General features: G+C 39.9%; 4 protein-coding genes across 8 annotated transcripts in view; 2 read left to right on the forward strand and 2 right to left on the reverse strand.

Annotated features, from left to right (window-relative positions):
* The window catches only part of LOC121730369, a 39,604-nt gene extending 31,666 nt beyond the window's left edge, over window positions 1-7,938 (forward strand). For all 5 annotated transcript variants that reach the window (XM_042119385.1, XM_042119383.1, XM_042119384.1 and 2 more), the window contains one exon: window positions 5,890-7,938. In XM_042119385.1, coding sequence (XP_041975319.1) covers window positions 5,890-7,590 — 1,701 coding nt within the window. In that variant the 3' untranslated portion in view covers window positions 7,591-7,938. The remainder of the gene's footprint in view (window positions 1-5,889) is intronic.
* Window positions 7,939-8,780: 842 nt separating this feature from the next.
* LOC121730376 lies at window positions 8,781-11,310 on the reverse strand. The gene is made up of 4 exons (XM_042119395.1): window positions 11,093-11,310; window positions 10,440-10,563; window positions 9,716-9,838; window positions 8,781-8,896 (listed from the first exon to the last, which is right to left on the reverse strand). The coding sequence occupies exons 1-3, from the start codon at window positions 11,258-11,260 to the stop codon at window positions 9,723-9,725; spliced, it is 408 nt and encodes a 135-aa protein (XP_041975329.1). The 5' UTR covers window positions 11,261-11,310; the 3' UTR covers window positions 8,781-8,896; window positions 9,716-9,722.
* Window positions 11,311-11,902: 592 nt separating this feature from the next.
* On the forward strand, window positions 11,903-12,649 carry LOC121730587. Its single transcript, XM_042119695.1, has one exon. The coding sequence runs from the start codon at window positions 12,030-12,032 to the stop codon at window positions 12,615-12,617; it is 588 nt and encodes a 195-aa protein (XP_041975629.1). The 5' UTR covers window positions 11,903-12,029; the 3' UTR covers window positions 12,618-12,649.
* Window positions 12,650-14,150: 1,501 nt separating this feature from the next.
* Window positions 14,151-17,332, reverse strand: LOC121730586 (E3 ubiquitin-protein ligase MSL2). Its single transcript, XM_042119694.1, has 4 exons — window positions 16,523-17,332; window positions 16,245-16,454; window positions 15,397-15,568; window positions 14,151-14,926 (listed from the first exon to the last, which is right to left on the reverse strand). The coding sequence occupies exons 1-4, from the start codon at window positions 17,252-17,254 to the stop codon at window positions 14,718-14,720; spliced, it is 1,323 nt and encodes a 440-aa protein (XP_041975628.1). The 5' UTR covers window positions 17,255-17,332; the 3' UTR covers window positions 14,151-14,717.
* Between the last annotated feature and the right edge of the window lie 3,321 nt (window positions 17,333-20,653).

Below are 20,653 nucleotides of genomic sequence, written 5' to 3' on the forward strand. Positions count from 1 at the left end.
AGAGTTCACTGTGAAAGTGGCAGCGCTGAAAGACAAAAAAATTTTTCATATTTGTATGGGGAAACTCGTGACGCTCGGGCTGCTCCTACACACTGTTTATTCTCAACAAAAACCTTTATACAGAATAGTTTTTGTCTTCAATTTTAACAGTATTCATATTTCGTTTCCTAACAGCAATGCAATAGCATTTTTTATAAATTTGTGCAATTATAACACAATTTAAAAATCAGCCACGTGCGAGTCTGATTTGCGCACGATGGGTTCCGTACCATCATAGAGCCCCCCCTTAAATATTAATTTTATTTTGTTTTTAGTATTTGTTGCTATAGCGGCAACAGAAATACACAATCTGTGAAAATTTCAGAATTCTAGCTATAGCGCTTCTTGAGTTACAGCCTGGAGACAGACGGACAGACATCGAAGTCTCAGTAATAGGGTCCCGTTTTTACCCTTTAGGTACGGAACCCTAAAAACGATGCACGCCTTTGCACGCCGCCATCGCACCGCTGTGCTGGTTGGATTTTCTTAATTCGGTCACCGCGCTTAAAGCTCACGATAAAAGCTATGCAATAACTTAATTATAATATTAATCTTATGTCTCAGCTTTTTATAAATTTGTTACGTTTACTTAATAATAATCTTGTAAAGATAAATGTAAAATAAAGTAAATTATTGTACTGACTATGTTTACCTATATTGAATTGTGTTAATAATGTTGTGCATATCTGTAATTGACAAAAGCGCATAACCCTAGTCTGAATATTGTAACTGATTGTACTGATTGTGTTTATGTTGTTGATGTGCCTCTGAAATAAATAAATAAATAAATAATAAGGGTGGGTTACACCAAAGGCGTGGTTAAAGTTAAAGTTAAGGTTAAAGTTATGGTTATTGTTAAAGCTAAATTTAGCTTTAACTTTTACTTTAACCCTAACTTTGACCGGAGAAATTGACAGATGACCTCTGGTCCAACAAGGTTTTATATTAACGTGGGCGGGGGCGCTGCTGGTAAAGGAGAACTGTCAAAAATGGCGTTTTTGTATCATCTCAGCGTTAGTTCCATTTTTCGCCACGTGCATTTAAAACCTTGTTGAGCTCTATGGTTATGGTTAAATATGGCGCCTTGATGGCGTCCATTTTTAACTTTAACCAAAGATTTGACATTTTGCATTGTAGTTAGAGTTATAGTTAAAGTTACAGTTATAGTTAAAGTTAGTTGGTGCAACCCAACCTAAGTGATTCCCAAATAATTCATAAAATTTTTGTTTATTTCATAATCCAGTCTGGTGCAAAGGCGACCTTCACTTTAAATACCTTAGTTAGTTGGTGCAACCCAACCTAAGTGATTCCCAAATAATTCATAAAATTTTTGTTTATTTCATAATCCAGTCTGGTGCAAAGGCGACTTTAAATACCTTAGTTTTTTCTGTTATTATTAGCTTTAACCTTTTCTTTACAACATAACGTACATACTCACTAAATTTCAAATCACATTAGGTATCTACTTGAGATTAGCTTCACAAATACTCAAGCCTTTAAATGTTGTTAGCAAATTGCAATGTGCGTTAAGTTAAACAAATTGGATCATATTAAGGGAAACGGATGCGGGCACGCTTTCCCCGCTCACCGCCCGCCGCGCCCCCCTCGCCCCGCCGCACCTGTCACAACTTGTGTGCAATTAAATATTATTTACACATTACTCAGCCAACAGAGCCGCAGACGGCAGAGAACAAGATGGGAGGCCGCTACTGTATTTACTTTTGTATGTGTAGTCGTGACATAACATACAACAATTTAAATACATAACTTTTTCTAATTTCAAGCAGTAAACAGTAGTTGATTTATAGGCTGAGTTTTATGTAAGTCAGGTGGGGTTCAGTCACATTTTGGCATTCAGCTATCAAAATTATGCATTTTTTCGATATTAATTGAAACAAATCTTCGCTTATGAAATATACTTACATTTTTTTTGACACAGAACTAGATTGTACGTATAACGGCACAATTTAGCAACAAAGCTAGGTCATAAAAAAGTTCCTCTTTCCCGAGATTTGGGAGAGAAACACTCGATAATTTTAAGTAATTACTCATGTTTTTAAGTGTTTATATAGCATGTATTAATCATTTTCTTTGAGTTAAGGGAATGAAACCTTCCCTAGTTTAAAATAAGACCTTATTTAGGCTGAACGCATACAAAAACAACATTTGGGGTAACAGGAACATATAGGTAATGTAAGAGGTGCTAAACTTTTTCTGGTATTAAATCAATGTTTTAAAAAATAGCTTTTCGCCCGTGACTTCGTCCGCCTTTTGGTTATATCGCGCTTGGCACAATTTTTCAAAACATGAACCCCCTTTAGTGTCCCGGTTAGATCGGTTAAAACGGAGCCTATGTCCCTAGCCCGGGTATCAAGCTATCTTCCAAATTTCTTAAGATTGGTTCAGTGGTTTAGGCGTCAAAACGCAACGCAACGACAGACAGACAAAAAGACAGAATTTCGCATTTCTACTTAATATTAGTTGGTATAAACCTGTAGGATAAAACTTAACCTTTTGTATAGGACCAACTTTCGGACTCGAAAGAAAAAATCTACTATTTCATACATTTTGGTAACAGCTGATCGGTACTTTTGTATGGAACAGCTGACTTTTTATTTCGGGTACGAATGTTGGTCCCATAGAAAAGGTTGTTCATACACATAGGTAGGTTCATCTTACAAACCAGTACTTAAAAGTCAGCCGATATTTTAGCGGATTTAAAAAATGTTTGTTACCCCTTGAAACGAGGAAAGAGGAACATATGTTTCTCTTAACCTGATATAGCCGTTCCTCTTTTCCAGCTTGCCATTTTAAAGTTTATGTTTTTATTGACCTCGAAAAAGCACTAAAAACACACACTACAAACAATGCAATACGTAGAAAATAAAGATTAAACGTAATAATTACACTTTCCTTAGCAATCAACCGCAAAACTGATGTTTTTAATATTTTAATAACACAAACAAGGAACACCTATCTGACTTGACTTTTTTAGTTTGAAAACAGTTTTTTTTTCTCTCTCTTTTACTCGCTTAGTTGCCGTGTTGTAGCTTCATCTATCTAAGAATATATGAACTACGCCTAATACTGTTTTATTGACGTAGTCACCATGTAGCTCGGCGTTATAGTTTTTTTGTTATTAGTTACAGTCTCTCTTCCCCCGCGTCCCTCTTACCCCACCTGACTTAAGAAATCTTCAAACACATCCACTTTTAAACAAAATACGTATGCAAGTTTCATTATAGCTTGCACACGGATTTTGTTCCACGTTTTGGCTTTATTGTCACAGAAAAGCAGTATTCAGGATATACATTTTCAATTTTCATTTTAGTGGTAGTTTCATTACTTGCATCATTGGTATCGACTGAAATGCCATAAATAAAAACTCGATACACCTTAAGAACATGCAAGGACTTTTCTGGATTATCAAAGTAATGTAAAATGAAAAAGAAAGGCATAACTAAATAAGTAATAGAATCTCATAAATCAAAGAATTTAGGACAAATCAATTCACACATAAAACAACCTTTTTTTTTTGTTTAAACGTCATAACGCCATAGAGCTACCGAGAAATCGCTAATACTTCCAAATTACGATATAATTAGCCAGCTCAAGAAAGCTGTGTTTGAACAAGCTGTACATATATGTACACGTTTTCTTCGCGATCTCGAGCACTGTGTAATAATTTCTAACCGGTTTAGAAAATACGATCTTGCGCACTTGCCGCGTACTTGTCTGTGTGTTGTCACTGCGAATATAGGCCTTTCAAAGTTAATTTGTTAAATGTTTTGTCAACTATGTTCCCACGAGCTAAATTAATGTGCCTGCATGTTAAATAATACTAGCTATTTGACCGAGCTTTGCTCGGTATTCGATAAAACAAGAATAAAATGACATTTACAATGCTTAACGTGGGGGAGCCATGCTTCGGCACGAATGGGCCGGCACGACCGGAGAAATACCACGTTCTCACAGAAAACCGGCGTGAAACAGCGCTTGCGCTGTGTTTCGCCGAGTGAGTGAGTTTACCGGAGGCCCAATCCCCTACCCTATTTCCTTCCCTACCCTCCCCTATTCCCTCCCCTTCCCATCCCTACCCTCCCCTATTACCCTATTCCCTCTTAAAAGGGCGGCAACGCACCCGCAGCTCTTCTGATGCTGCGAGTGTTCATGGTCGACGGAAGTTGCTTTCCATCAGGTGACCCGTTTGCTCGTGTGCCCCCTTATTTCATAAAAAAAAATATCTAAAAATGATTCCTAGCTAGATCGATTTATCGCCCCGAAACCCCCTATATACAAAATTTGATGAAAATTGTTGGAGCCGATTCCGAGATATAATTATATATATACAAGAATTGCTCGTTTAAATATATAAGATAAGATATTGGATTTTTGTATTTAATGGAATCCTTATAATTTTTCATGTCCGTCCTCCTCTCTAAACACTAACTGGCTCGTAAAAATTGGAAGTGTGTGATTTAAATAAATTCTAAGAAAAAATATAACGGCTTAGATACTTAAATTAAAATTAATATAAAATAATACTAACATTAAAATATATTATATAAGTTTAGAAGTAATAAAGGCATTTGGTACGGCAACTCGTAAAATTCGCTTATTTAGAAATATCGACGCCGTTATATATTATGAGAACGGAACCCTATTCTATTATATGTTATGGCCCGGCACGCGGTTAGCCGGCCCCTAGACGAACAAAATAAAGGTTCAAGTTGGAAGCCGTCTACATGAAGCGGCAGCAGACGACGTGTCGTCGCGACACTACTGGTTTCTATGTATTTCTATGAAAAGTGTCGCTAGCTTCGTGTCACTAGCTGTGGAGGGCCGAGGGTATTTCATAGAAATACATGGAAACTAATAGTGTTGCGACGACAGGTCGTCTGCGGTTGCTTTATGTCGCCCGCTGCCAACCGGCACCTTTATTGTTAATATCACGCTTTAATTTTATTACACAGTTTATTTGACAATTAGATTGAAGGCGCGCGATGTTCAATATCAACCCTAGACGGTCAATAATATTACGCAATACGTGATATTGACCATAAAATTGTTCGTCTAGGGGCCGGCTTAGTCTTCTTTTAGTTCTTAAACAGCGGTAAATAGTAAAAATGTGTCTGGTTATATCATTATCTTTTATTCGTTGAAAAGTCCTTTGTAGAAATAGTTCGTCGTAGACACGCTACGCGCGACGTAGCCGCGTAGCCTGAAGGACACGTGACATATTTTACTCTACGATCTCGTAGACATAATATCGTAGACTTACCAATAAGATACTATTTTACCTGTTGATTGGTATTTTTAAATTACTGAATACATTATTCATAGTGGTAATGATTATTATTATACTTGTTGACGAATGGAAGTTAACTAGAGTGATAAAACACTTGTCCTCACAATGAAAAGTGAAATTTCCAAAAGTTACATTGCAATTATATTTCGTAAAACACCGAGAAAGCCGTCGGAAGCCATCTCTGTGTGCTGATTAATATTATAATTGATCTCGCGATCGAGTGTAGAAAGTCGGAAAGAATGGCTGAGACGCGTGCTGCGAAGTAGACTGCGACGCGCCCGCTCGACCGCCGCGCGCCGGAATGCGCCCGCGCAGACTCATACCATGTGTCGTACGAACTTTGTGGAAAATTATGAAAGAGCCCTTAAAATTTGACCATGACATGGGCATGGCCACAAAAAAAACTAAATATAAAATTTAAAAATTGTCAAATTGCAACACAAAAAGTAATAATTGGTTTAAAAGATAAACTCTTTAAAATAAAATATTATTATTTTTGTTATATTGTCAACGACTAATTTATTGTATTTCGTTAATTTCAGGACGCGACATGCGAGCCGCCTATAGACTCGGCGTCGCTGCCGCTAGAGCACCGCGGCGGCGGCTACGGCCCCCCGCTCCCTGCCGCCAACACCGACGACCCCTGGCCCCTCTCCTCCCCCGACAGCCCCAAGATCAAGCACCTCCAGGTCCAGTGTGAGAAGACCCACATGAGGGTCAACATCGAGTTCGACCGCCCCTTCTACGGCATGATCTTCTCCAAAGGCTTCTACAGCGACCCCCACTGCATGCACCTCAAGCCGGGCACCGGCCACCTCAGCGCCACCTTCGAGATCTTCCTCAACAGCTGCGGCATGTCGAGCTCCGCCAACCACAACGTGGCCGCGTACGGCAGCCCCACCCCCAGCGGCTCCTACGTCGAGAACACCATCATCGTCCAGTACGACCCCTACGTCCAGGAGGTCTGGGATCAGGCGAGGAAGCTGAGATGCACCTGGTACGACTTCTACGAGAAGGCGGTCACGTTCCGGCCGTTCCAGGTCGACATGCTGCACGCCGTCACGGCCAACTTTCTCGGCGACAACCTGCAGTGCTGGATGCAGATTCAAGTAGGGAAGGGCCCGTGGGCCTCCGAGGTCTCGGGAATCGTCAAAATCGGTCAGACGATGACGATGGTCCTCGCCATTAAGGACGACGAGAACAAATTCGACATGCTGGTGAGAAACTGCGTCGCGCACGACGGCAAGCGGGCCCCCATCCAGCTGGTCGATCAGTACGGTTGCGTCGTGCGACCCAAGATCATGAGCAAGTTCCAGAAGATAAAGAACTTCGGCCCCTCAGCGTCCGTCGTGTCCTTCGCGTACTTCCAGGCGTTCAAGTTCCCCGACTCCATGAACGTGCACTTCCAGTGCGTGATTCAAGTCTGCAGGTACAACTGTCCCGAGCCGAAGTGTGCCGGAGGACTGGGCGCCGAGTACGGCGTTCCACTTCTAGGTAACTCGTTAGGAGCGGAGTACGGTCTCGCCAACTCGCCACACGGCGAGTACGGCCCGCCCCCGCCCGCGCCGCACTCCGAATACGGCGTTCCTCCGGCGTTCCCCGACCCCCGACACCCAGCGGACTCCGCAGGAGCGTACTCGGAGAAGCGGGACGACGCCGTTCCGCCGCCCCAGGCTCAGGTGTCGTCGACACCCAACGCCCCCAGCCAGTCGTCGCCGGCGCCGACCCGCGAGGAGGACGACGTGAACCTGCCCCCTCCTCCCCCGCCGGGACGACGAGGAATCTACAACACGGTGAAGAGAAAAGACGAGGGCCACGGAAATCTCGCGACGTTAGGCGGCAGACCTAGGTCGGTCGAAGATTTGCCGGAGAACCTGGTCGGCATCAGGAGGCGACGGGAGACTTCCACCCCCGCCCGCATCTACAAGAGGGACGCGCAGGAGATGACCGACGTGAACACGAGTCGAACGATCCAGGTGGTTGCGCCGGGCGACGTCAACTTCGCCCTCAACAACGCCGCGCAGAACGAGACGGTCGTCATCCAGTCGCCGGCGACGGACCCCGAGACGATATGTATGTCGGTGCCGTCGTTCGTGGCGGGCCTGGTGATGCTACTGCTGGTGCTGGTAGTGGCGTCCCTGGTGGCAGCCTTCCTATTCGTGCGCGTCCGCGCGCTGGACCGGAAGGGCGCGCACGGCGCCGCCGCCTACTACGAGACGGACTACGTGAAGCATACGAATTAAGTATTAGGAACGGTGACGCGTGGACGTTCTAACTCTTCTCAGATCCAAAGAGCCGGCGAGGAGCGGTCGCGACCGTGCCGCCGCCGCCGCGCTGCGTCGCGCCCGCGCCGCGCCGCGCTGCGCTGCGCCGTCGGTCGCGACCGAGCCTCAGTGACGTGTGACTTATTTATTTAGTTATTTAATGAGTGTGATTTGTGCGACTGCTTTTTTGTAAATTATTTTATTCGTGTGGAAACACTCGCTGTACTGCCTTATATAGTCGATACGTCTGTTGTAATTTTGTAAAGAGTCGTTTTATAAGAGTAGCGTGTAAGTTGTATACCAATTAAATGTGTCGTGTGCGAGTTAGTATGTTTTTTAATTGTTGATTATTAAAACCCCTAATTAGTGTTTCTTCATAAAAATGGGCACTTCAGACTTAAAGTTTCTTACCGTAAACATCTTGAAATATATTAATAAGAACCCATATTGTATATAGTCTTTTTTTTTATGAAATAAGGGGGCAAACGAGCAAACGGGTCACCTGATGGAAAGCAACTTCCGTCGCCCATGGACACTCGCAGCATCAGAAGAGCTGCAAGTGCGTTGCTGGCCTTTTAAGAGGGAATAGGGTAATAGGGGAGGGTAGGGAAGGGAAGGGAAGGGAATAGTTGAGGGTAGGGAAGGGAATAGGGTAGGGGTTAGGGGATTGGGCCTCCGGTAAACTCACTCACTCGGCGAAACACAGCGCAAGCGCTGTTTCACGCCGGTTTTCTGTGAGAACGTGGTATTTATCCGGTCGAGCCGGCCCATTCGTGCCGAAGCATGGCTCTCCCACGTATAAATATGGGTAGTAGAAGTCCCTAAAAAAAGCAGCTAAGTCAGAAACCATGATGTTGTACATGTCCTAAAAAGACTCACGGATTAGAAAATGCTGTAAGTACATTATAATTTATCCACTAATTATAATTGTTCACATTTGTATCGAGAAAGTAATTCTACTGTGTGTTTAACAAAGAAATTACAAATGAGTTCCCACGTTTTAGTTAACAAATAGAGTACTCGGATGGGTAAGTAGACAACTATACAGGGCCATTGTGAAAATATAAGATAATACACAGTCAAGAATAAACCTTACGACCTAGGAATAAAAGCCATGTAAATAAAGTTAGTAATCAGTATATTTTATTCAAAATAAAAATATATCACAAAATAAAATAATGAGCTTCCCGTTTGATATCAAAAAGGATTCTACCAGTTGGTTATAATCTTGTCTACTTGTCAGTATTTCAAGCTGCATCTTGAAGACGACGCTATGTCTTGGAGTCTGCAATATGGACAAATTGCTATATTCACTCTCTTTTCGGAATCACAATATTGTTTTTGCAAATATGTGAAAACTCACACTAAGTTAGAAAGGAGATAATTAAGTTAGTACTACGAAATTGCTAGATACTTCTGAGCCTTGGGTTAAGTAAGTAGACCGTTCTAACGCAGACGGTAGAAACGTATTTATTGAATCCCTATTCTGAAACCTCTTTCGGTTTGCAAACTTTCTGTTTTAGTTGCTAAACTAAAACAGAAAGTTTGAAAATAACGCGACGTAATTTCGGCATGGTGTGTCATCGGACATTGCAGGCGTAAATCATGCGGAACTTCGGCCGCATTTTTTCGGCCTAGTGTGTTTAGACACTTCCTATCATTAATTTAAAGGCAATTTTAGTAAGATGCCAATTTTCTACCAATGCTGTATTGATCTCTTAAGTCATAATGGATATGACCAGAAATCGAAAACCTTTTTCACGTCCATTGCGAAATTGTCTGCATGACAACTTTAGAATTCACACCTTCCATCTAACGCAGTGTTTTTCAACCTTTTCTATGATGTGACATGATATGAATAAATATTTCGCGACCCCCTCGCGTCGCCCGTCCCTCTGCTAATTGCTATAGGTACTTATGTTTATGAATAAATACCTAGATACCTTAGATATTATTTATTCGATCGCGAAATCATCATTTTTTTAATCTTTATCGTTTTTTTTACTAAAATATTTCTCTCGAACTCTGGCTTCGACACAGATTCGCAACCCACAGGTTGAAAAACACTGATCTAGGGACATAATATTAAATAAAGTTAGCTTACTTGGAGATTACGCGGCAAAGTGGTGCGGCGAGTGATTGCTCGTCGCTTGACGCACGGCGCTGTCTATATTGTTGGCGGCACCGAGCAGCAGTGCGCACAGGCTGCATGATGATGCCGAGGATGCTGCAAAACCATCATCAATCATCACCATTATCATCATCAATTAAACCACTATCAACGACATCTTGGTAGGACTTAGTAAGACCGATGCCGCGGATGCTGCAAAATCATCATCATCATCATAAATTACCTAAGCCACTATCAACGCCGAAATCATAGTAGTCTTGATTTGGTAAGACTTGGTTCAATGAGTCAATAAAGCCTTCTGTTCCAGCCCACTTTTAAGGACTTAGGACGTAAATAAATGTTAGGTAGGTACTAGATTGAGAACTTTAACACCTCCATCGTGGGTTTCGCCGACACAATAGATTTTTCAATTATTGTTATGCGGCAGCCGGCTGGCGCTTGGGGATTGATGGGTTAACAACGGATTAATCAGCGACGTACCTTTGGGTAGGTAATTATGGTATCCCGTAGAGGTAGATACCAATAGACAGATACTCATCAAAAACAGATCATAGATGGCATAGGACAAGTAGGTACTGGTAAGTAGTTAGTTAGATATTAGGACGGAGTCTCAAATATAATGTTAGCTATTGCGTTGTAGCTTGCAATTAAGTAAAGGACAGAACTACCGTAATATAAAACTTTTTAGTACAGTTACCTGGATCGCAGTGCGAACATTCGACTGGGCGTGGTGTTTGCTTCTCGTGTTCTCTCGTCACATGCACCTTGACATTGTTCCGGACTAGGTATGGCTTCATTTCATCAAACCAGACATCGCATAGCTGAAATCATAAAAATTGTACTACCATAATATTAATAAGTTATAACCAACGCCAGTCGTAATTACGAAGTACCAAAATAAAAAGATACCAAAGTAATATAGTCGTAAGATCAAAAATAATATGAGTTTGTAGACACCTACCTAATTGATAAGACAGAGTCGAGAAAATCAAATCAGCTTGCATAATTTCAAGGTTTAAGAGTCACGCTAAGGATTATTAATATAGGGGCCGAATACCTAACAGACATGGACGTAGGAATAAACTAGGTCCATGGCTATTGCCATGGACCCAGTGCCGTAATTAGGGCGGTGCCACCGGTGCCCAGGCACAGGGCGTAGACTCTTGGGGCCGCAATAATGGCCTATACGTAGCATTGCTCGGGTACCTATAATATCTAAAAAAGAAACAGGGGCGCAGTTATAGAATCTCGCACACGGCACAGGGCGCAAAAAAGCCTATTTACGGCACTGCATGGACCTACTTTATTCCTACTACTTATTGATGCTAAGGAGTTGAAAGTCCTACTTACCGTAACTAATGCTTTGTCCAAGTCGTTTTGAACGTCTTTTGGTATGCTACTCATTTTGTGGCTGTTATTATTCTTAACTTTTCCATTTATACCATTGTAGGACGAGTTACTATGATGGCCATTGGTCTGTCCATTGCATGCTTTACTCCTTTTCGACGATTGAGGCATTTTGTGTACTTAAAATGTGCCAAAATAATCTAAAAGCTAGTGAATCTCAATTCTCGAATAAAAATATTTCAAACGCGTAACTCAAGTAGGTAAATACGTCAAATTTATTTTTTGTAAAATTTAATAGATAGCAAAAGTAAATATAGCTGCAGGATCAGTGAATTTATACTTGCAAATAATTTTTAATTTCAAGAGCATCTAATTTTTATACCCAGTGAAAATACAAACGCAGAGGCGACGTAAGGCCCCTTTTTGGAATTTACGAGTTCTGATACGGTACTCAATATGAGTAACAAAACTTTTGGTACTCATATTTTTATCCATCGATCGTGGAATAACGAGACACAATAGCTTATCTATTGTTATCGCGGCCGGATGCGGCCGCTTAGGGCTTCATGAATTAAGTAACTATTTCTCTCATTAAAATCCGTCGCCTTGTGTTATCAATCCTTCTGTTATCCTCGCATCAAATCCTTGTGTTATCCTCGCAAAACATAATATATCTTCCAGACATCAAATTTTGGTCTTGCCCCGCCACTGATTAAACATAAAGAAACACAGCAAAATGTTGGTAAGTGACTATATATAAGTAAAACTTCTAGGCAAACGTCGATGTTTAGGTACAATTTTTCAAAGTAGGTAGTTTTGAAAAACAAATCAAAAGCGCGATCCGTGAAGCAAAGACATGCAAAGAGGGCTACCGGTAGAAAAATAACGAAGCATTATCAATTTTAAATTAGGAACTGCAAAGAAAAGTACACAAGAAGCAATGATATTATCAAAGTGGAAAGATTTAGTGAACGAATGCGCTACACTTCTGAGTAAGATAACTTCCAATATCAGCGTCATGTTCGGCCAGTCGGGAGGCGTTAACGAGGTGCTGCTGTATGGAGCCGGAGACGAGGAACAAAGAAGGCAAGCGGGCTTGAACAACCTTCTGTGCATCTACTACACTATGATCCTCGCCAACAAATCCATAGATGTCTGCTTACCGATACTACGAAGCGAAACTATATTCAGGTGTCTCATAAATGCTCGCCAAAAAAGCGACGTAAAAATACGACTGATATTGTACGACGATTGCAAGAAGAAATATACGGATGTGCTGAAGAAACATGGAGTCGAAATTAAAGTTGTAAAGTCCACGGTGAAATTGGAACATCAGTTCATACTCATCGACGTCACAGACCGCGAAGCCGTAGCGATTATAGGATCTTTGGATTACGACGTCAACCACGTTAATCTCAACACAGACAATACGCTGCTAATCTCGGATACTAACGCAGTCGCTCCTCTAAAACGCGAATTCGAGAGAATCTGGAACAAATCTGACCTGGTAAACGTTAAAAATATATAAATGTGAATGTTCAAATAAAAGTATTGGTTTCTAATAAAAATAGTGTTTTATTCCGTTCCTCTTTTAAGACATAATAAAGCGAATTATACATATACAAAGATTTAAGGTACCCTACACGAGGTATTTTGTACTCCAGTGCCACCGAATCTTACAAATTCAAATCAGTGATATACTATCACAGATCCACTTATTGACAACAATTTAAAAATGATTTCACTCGTTAATACATATTTTACTAATTGGTGTACAGCTTGCTAATGCAAACGAAATAATCGGAAGTTTCAAATATTTAAATTATCTTTGGGAAATTCTAAATGACTGGAATACTAAAAAAAAAGATTTACATTCTAATTACAAATATTTACAAAAGGGCACAATGGCATATTTACAATTGGTTTACTTACAACTACCTAAATGGTTTTGTATGATTCGAGTACTGTTATTATGACAATAATAACAACATAATAATGTTATTGATAGTTGGAGACATATTATTACAACATATTTGGCTTGGCGAAGATTAGAAAATATGCTCTTTTTCTGTATACTTCATTTTTTTTTTAAAGCATTCAATGAACATTTAACACAAAACTCAGTAAAAAAGAAAAATGTGTAGTGGGAAGTCAATTAATAAAGTAATACATTTGCGATTTTCTCGCAATTATTAGAAAAATTTAAATTTATATTCAATGCATATTCCCTTACTTCAATCAATCTATTAATTTTACATAATTACAAACATTATATTTTGATCAAAATTCATAATTATTATAAATGAAATAGCTACTCACTGTAACTTTCAGACATAATATAATAAAATTATTATTGTCACAAAACTATTTACTATCAAATCCTGAAAGTATAGGTCCATGATTTCTTAATGCTATTCAAAAATACATAATTATAAGCATTGTTGAAATTGATAAAGAGTGATACTGAATTCATAGATCTAAGAATAGGTAAAACGTGCGATGTTTATATTTCACTTAATAAATTAAAGTAAAGGTACGCGCACACAACAAAATCGTCCCTATCGTCCAAATCAATGACGATTATTATTATCGTCCTAAGTGCTTGTAAATTTTGTGAAGCTGAATGCTAACGATGCAAGGATTAGACGGCAGAGACGATTTTGTCGCCCATACTCGCTGGCTCCAAGACTTTGACACATTAAAAAGGCTAGCAGTAAAGTTTGGCCTTAAACTTAGCATTATCATTGATTTCTTAGGGTGGGTTGCACCAACTTACTTTAACTATAACTGTAACTTTAACTATAACTTTAACTACAATGCAAAATGTCAAATCTTTGGTTATAGTCAAAAATGGACGCCATATTTAACCATAACCACAGAGCTCGACAAGGCTTTAAATGCACGTGGCGAAAAAAGGAACTAACGCTGTCATCATATAAAAACGCCATTTTTGACAGTTCTCCTTTACCAGCAGCGCCCCCGCCCACGTTCCTTGTCGAACCGGCAACGTCTTCTGTCAAATTCTGTGGTCAAAGTTAAAGTAACCATAACTTTAACCACACCTCTGGTGCAAGTTGCAACTTGCAACCCACCCTTAAATGACATTAATGATAAAACAGACATTAGCGAATTCAAATAATCATTTGACATGATTATGCATCTGAATTCTGAACATACTGTGACAATATTATGAAACATAGCTTACACTGAGCAAATCCTGTACATTATAATGATAGTAAAAAACTATTGATCAATTTATTTTTTATATTAGCTAAATTTATTTATCACTATGTATCACTTTATATTGTGGTATTTAAACATTTTATATGGAAATAATTGTGGCAAGTGTAGAACTAAAAGTGTTTTCACATTTTGTGATACAATATTGCTTATCAGGACTAGTAAAATTAATTTTACGTCATCAGCTTATTAATTGTTCTGCTATTTATTCTGCTACTGATATTGTGCAGATTATTATCAAAAGAGATATATTATATTACCATTGACATGCTTGTCATTTTTTATTCTTTTTTATCATATCACATAATGTGAAATCACACAATTCCAAAATATTGCATATCGTTCAGTCCAAGTCGGAGCACTAATCACTTCCGAGTGACAGTTGTTGTCATACATCTAACTCAATATCACTATTTACATCCTGTGTGCCACCCGATTGAGGAGATTCCAGGTCTGGATCCAGGTAATCTCTTGGAGAGCATGTGTAATCATCTTGAGGAGAACTGAGATCTTCATCCGGCGATACACCTAAATCCTCATCCATCATGATAGTTGCAGGTAGAGATGGTGATACATCTTGTAATTGACTTGTGTACACTGAAAAATACAAGTAAAATAATTATTACCAAAATTACTGTCACCATCCAAAATGATAAAAGCCAAACCATCTGATTATGACAAAGTCGATAGCAGATTTTAAGAAGAAAAAAAACTGTCAGTATCCCGAAGTCTTAAAGGAAAGCTGTGGAACAGAAATTTAACGCACCAGTAAGATTGACAAACCCCTTTACTTATAAAGATACCTACACAGCATATATAACTATTCGAGGTCCGCTGTTTCTGTCTGTCATGTGAGTTCTGCTCATATGCTCATAATATGCTCATAAAAGGCAGACCCTAAATTGCCACATAATAAAAGACAGACCCACTACAGTTTTTACAGTGTACATGTTTTCATATGTAATGGGGATAGAGTTTTATATATTAGCTTATCATTGAAAAATATTATACAAGACAAAAAGTTTAACATTACAACTAGCAACCAATTAATATTGTTTTTATTTTACCTTTTATATTCGATTTCAGATCAGATGAGAAACTAAGAGATTCTTCCATTGCTTCCATTGTGAGAGTGTCTGTATCCAGACTGTCCAACGACCCAGAGCATGAGGGAGACGTCTCCGGATTGGTATTTAACGTTAACTGTATTGAATCCAGCTGAGGTATGTGAGGTCTCACCTAAAATAAATAAATAAATTGAAAATATTCATTTTTTTTTTTATGAAATAAGGAGGCAAACGAGCAAACGGGTCACCTGATGGAAAGCAACTTCCGTCGCCCATGGACACTCACAGCATCAGAAGAGCTGCAGGTGCGTTGCCGGCCTTTTAAAAGGGAATAGGGTAAAGGGTAGGGATGGGATGGGAAGGGAAGGGAATAGGGGAGGGTAGGGTATAGGGTAGGATAGGATATTGGGCCTCCAGTTAACTCACTTACTCGGCGAAACACAGCGCAAGCGCTGTTTCACGCCGGTTTTCTGTGAGAACGTGGTATTTCTCCGGTCTAGCCGGCCCATTCGTGCCGAAGCATGGCTCTCCCATGTATGTTTTTCTACATTTAGCACTATTATTTCGTCATTTCATCTAAATAGTTTATTAAATTAACACAATAAAGTATCATTTATAAACATTCTCCCAAAAAATTATTCCAAAATTGATACCAATAATACATAGTGAGAATACTACTAATATGTTTATTGTAAATGTTTTATGAACTTGCAGTTCAAAACAATATTGAATACCAGGAAAATGAAGTCATAGTAATAATTAAATTTGATTAACACACATTTTTTTACTGTTAACAAAAAATATAAATTGAAGTTTTTCCGCTAGTAAAGAATATATTTAAACCCTACCTTCAAACCATCAGCTCTATGAGGATTCCTGCAGCCTTTACATTTACATTCCGTACAGGGTTTACTGTCGACATAGCATGGGCACCTCTGTCCACAACATGTCAGTTTCCCAGGAGTGGCTGTAGCGTTGCCACAGCGACAACCTTTTCTCTTACTGCTGGTCGAATTTCTTGAACGATTTGATGGCTTCTTAAACCCTAATTGATTACTCTAAAACCAGAATTTATGTTATAAAACAGTAAAAAAATAATAAGTTGACTAATGGAAACAAAACATACTTTTGCTTTGCTCTCTTTAGGTGTCTCTGTGTGTGATGAGTCAGTCTCATCCAAAGCTTTCCTTTTGATAGTTATTTTATTTCCAGATCCAGCATACATCACTGAATATAAAGGACAACCATTTGATACAGATCTCGAGTTTGGTGAATCTTTATTGGACTGTCTTGGTTCTGAACTTGTTGAGTTTGTTGCGACTTGGGTCTGCGTAGATGTTGTATTTGTATATACACAAGGTAAAATACTATAGGCGGACTTTGAGAGCCCAGCATTGCTCTTGTAGTCGTCACTGAATCCAGCTCCCTCTTGTATTAGATCTATTAGTCCTGAACTTGCCACTGTGCCACCATTTAAACCTGCTGCTATTTCGTCCTCCTCTAGAAGAGATTTGTATATGTCTGTTCCCATGAAGTATTCACAAAGCTTCTTGTAGCACTGTAGAAGTATTCGCAGCTGAAGATTCTCGTTATAGTTGTCATAATCCTTGCACCAGCTGCAAGATGGTTTTAATTTTTTTCGACCGCCTTTGCAATTTTTACACACGTGATGTTGGCATCCGGAGTTAGTAGGAGTATACGGCTCCTTCAATAAATTACCACACACAGTGCAAGACAAAGATTGTCGTAAATATGGAACTAAACGAAACAAATCAGTCCATGAACTTTTGTCAGTTGGATCAGCGAGCACGATTAGTCGACACGTAGACACATACAAACTCGTTGCATTCATTTTCATTTATAAAACGATTTTATCAACATTAATGTTATCAAAATATTTTACAACAAAAATATTACAAATACACAAAAAGCCGCAAACGCTCCGCACATTTGTCAAGCTGTCAATTCACAAAATGTCAAAAACGTCAGACTGACTTTGACACATTATTCTTTTAAATTTTGCTCCATTTATTTGGGCTAATGTACCTGAGTTTTGGACTCAGGTACATTTATGAAAGTCCAGAAAATTCGTATTTTTTGAAATCTGAACTGCACCGGGGCAGAGTAGACAGAATGATAGAGTATACCGACTTAGAACTGGTGTTGAAATTTTTAAATTTGACGTATTATGACGAAAATCGTCGCTAGGGTTGTTAACTTGTCACTATACGAATTTAAAACAATAACAATTCGCTGGACGTGTTCCTCTTTGGTCGTATTGCAAAGAGAATATAATCACTACGTTTGTCGTATTGTTGTTTTTGTTTTGGCACATGCGATTAAAATTGTCAGAATCCAATTTTGAAGTCTTTATTTTAAATATTTAAAAATAAATATTAAAATAAAGATTTCAAAATTAGATTTTGTCAATTTTAATCGCATGTGCCAAAACATAAACTACAATACGACCAAAGAGGAACACGTCCAGCGAATATGTCATAGTTTTGAATTCGTAGGTGACAAGTTAACAACCCTAGCAACGATTTTCGTCATAATACGTCAAATTTAAAAATTTCAACATCAGTTCTAAGTCGGCATACTCTATCATTCTGTCTACTCTGCTAGTACTATGCAATACGTAGTTTATGTTCTTAATTTAAACTTCAGCTGTTTCCGTATCCTGTCGGCCCACCCTGCCCCGGGGAAGTTCAGAATTCAGATGCCTAAAACTTAAGAGCATTTGCTGCGTTAAAGGCCTGATAGACGTACTCGGAACTTAAAGCACGCGGGTTTTAAGTTCGCAAACTTACTCGGCTCGCTTCGGTGCGGTGACACACGAGAATCGCTCACACTGGATTACCATGCCCCCAGACTCGTACTCGCGGCCCGCGGCTCGCGGCTCTTTGCTGACACACATGACACAGGCGATTACGATCGTCGAGCCATAAGTCCGCGTACTTACTCGCACGTCTGTCACCCTTTATTTAAACGGCCACCCGCGAGGAGTGCTTGTTTCATGTCATTCCATAGAGCAGCGCTACGTTGAGGCGGGTAAGCCGTCGTCGGCCGTCGCACGATTCTATCATGGCGAGCGCACAGTGCGACCGCGCGCGACGGGCAGCCGCGACGGACACATGCTCAACGCAGCGAACGACCTTTTAAACGCTTTAACTTTGATAGCGTTAAGCCCGGCCGCACATTGTCCGAATTCTGATCAGAAAGGCTGCGTCCCCATGGCGCCGCCACCGTGTTACGGCACGACGCCGCCACCGTGATACAGTACGGCGCCGCACCGTGACACGGTGCCGTGTACGGTGCACCGCGCGCTATTCTGGTGAAACTTCCGAACAAAATTTGTGTCCAAACTTAAACGAGGCATAATATGAAAATACATATCAAAGTCGCGTAATGCAAATATTGTCATGTATACCGCGGGGAATTTTATCTATAATAATTAATAGATAAAGTTTCTTTTTAACCGACTTCAAAAAATATTTAATGATTCTTTTTCAATCTTCGTCTTAGTAACAACAAGAGAATATTTTTTTTGCGATCCATATCCATTATCCAGACAAGCACTCTCGTTCGAGCGCAAATATCGACTGAATAGGGACGCACCGTACGCGGCACCGTGCCGTAACACGGTGCCGGCGCCGCGCCGTGTCTGATGGGGACAGAGCAGAGCCAAACAGTTGAATTTCGCCGGACCGCCACCCCGCACACTATCCCAAATATCCTTCCGGCGAGTTCGAGCTCACTCGGCTCAGTACAAAATGTAAGAGACAGCGCGGACGTTCATCCATGGGCGTATATAAGGGGGGGGGGGGGGTCCTGGGGGTCCGGACCCCCCCCCCCCCCCCATTACTACATCTTACTTGTCCAATCGACAATATACAGGGTGCATTTAAACCTTCCTGAAAAATTTTGATATATTGATCCTTGTTAAAAATAAAAATACACGTATTTTTTCTTGTATAATCTCTCAGTACTAAAATGTTGAGAAATACAGCCGCGGGTGACCGTTCTGCAACGATTTTAAATGGGATAAAATATTGTCATAAAAAAATAACACCAAATTTTTTTGATTAAATGGACTCTCCTAAAGATACCTAAGCTCTGGAAAAAATTTGGCAGGAAGGTTTAATTGCTCCCTGTATTATGTACCCACCGATTTTCATCAGCGAGGTACGTTTTTTTTTTCTATTTACAATATAATAATAATTATTATACTGTGGAGCGTGCCCATAGGCAGAGTAGGTATTTAGGCTGCTGCAGAACCCTTCATGAGCGAGACCAACTCGCACTTGGCCGCTTTTTTACGTTCGCGCGTTGGGGACTCCACTTTAAAACTTAATATTTCACAAATGGATCCCTAAATCGGAAAATGATCTATGAAATATGAATAGGTACTCATAATATAAAAAAAAAAACAGTCCAACGACAACCCACACTATGGGGTGGGCGCGAAAAAAACTTCATCCCCGCTTGATGTGTACTGTGTAGGGGAGGTACCATAAAAAAATTAAGATTTTATGTACCATTTTGTCGGCATCATAGGGAAGAAACTGTAAGGGATCCTTGTTTACTACGGAACCCCAAAAAAATTTTGGTTTTCCAAGAAAGGATAATCATGAAAATCCAGTAGGATAGATGAAAATCATCGATATTAGGTTTTCATACCAGTAGGCTCTATTACAATACCTATAACAACTATTATAATTTACATTCACTCCTATTCCTTATGTTTGAAACTAAAGCATGGAAATTGGTCAAGCAATATTATATTAGGTGGTCCACAAATTACGTGAGGTGTATTTTTGAATTTTTTTGACCTCCCCCTTCCCCCCTGCTGAGAATTCGTGAGATTTTATTCAACCCCCCCTCCCCCCGCCAAATCTCAGGTGAGATTTATCAAAATGTGGGTTTCTTACGTAAACGTTTGGTTTGACAGTCACTAGATTTTCTTTCGAACGAATTTGTGAACGATCTTATTCGTATCACGATATCTTAAGCATAGGTACGTACAATCTGGATGAAATGGACCAAAATAGTATTATTTTGTTGAGAAAAAAATTACGTCTCGGCAAATCTCACGTAATTTTTTTCTCTAACGTGAGATAAGATGAGATTTTACTGGACCCCCTCCCCTCCCCTAAACACCTCCTCACCAGTTGTGGACACCTCCTAACTCCTTAGTATTGGAGAGTAAATGTTCAAGAAATATTATAGCAAAGTATTACAAACTTCTTAGAAAATA

This window comes from Aricia agestis, chromosome 9 (assembly GCF_905147365.1).
Source record: "Aricia agestis chromosome 9, ilAriAges1.1, whole genome shotgun sequence".
NCBI classification, from domain to species: Eukaryota; Metazoa; Arthropoda; class Insecta; order Lepidoptera; family Lycaenidae; genus Aricia; species Aricia agestis.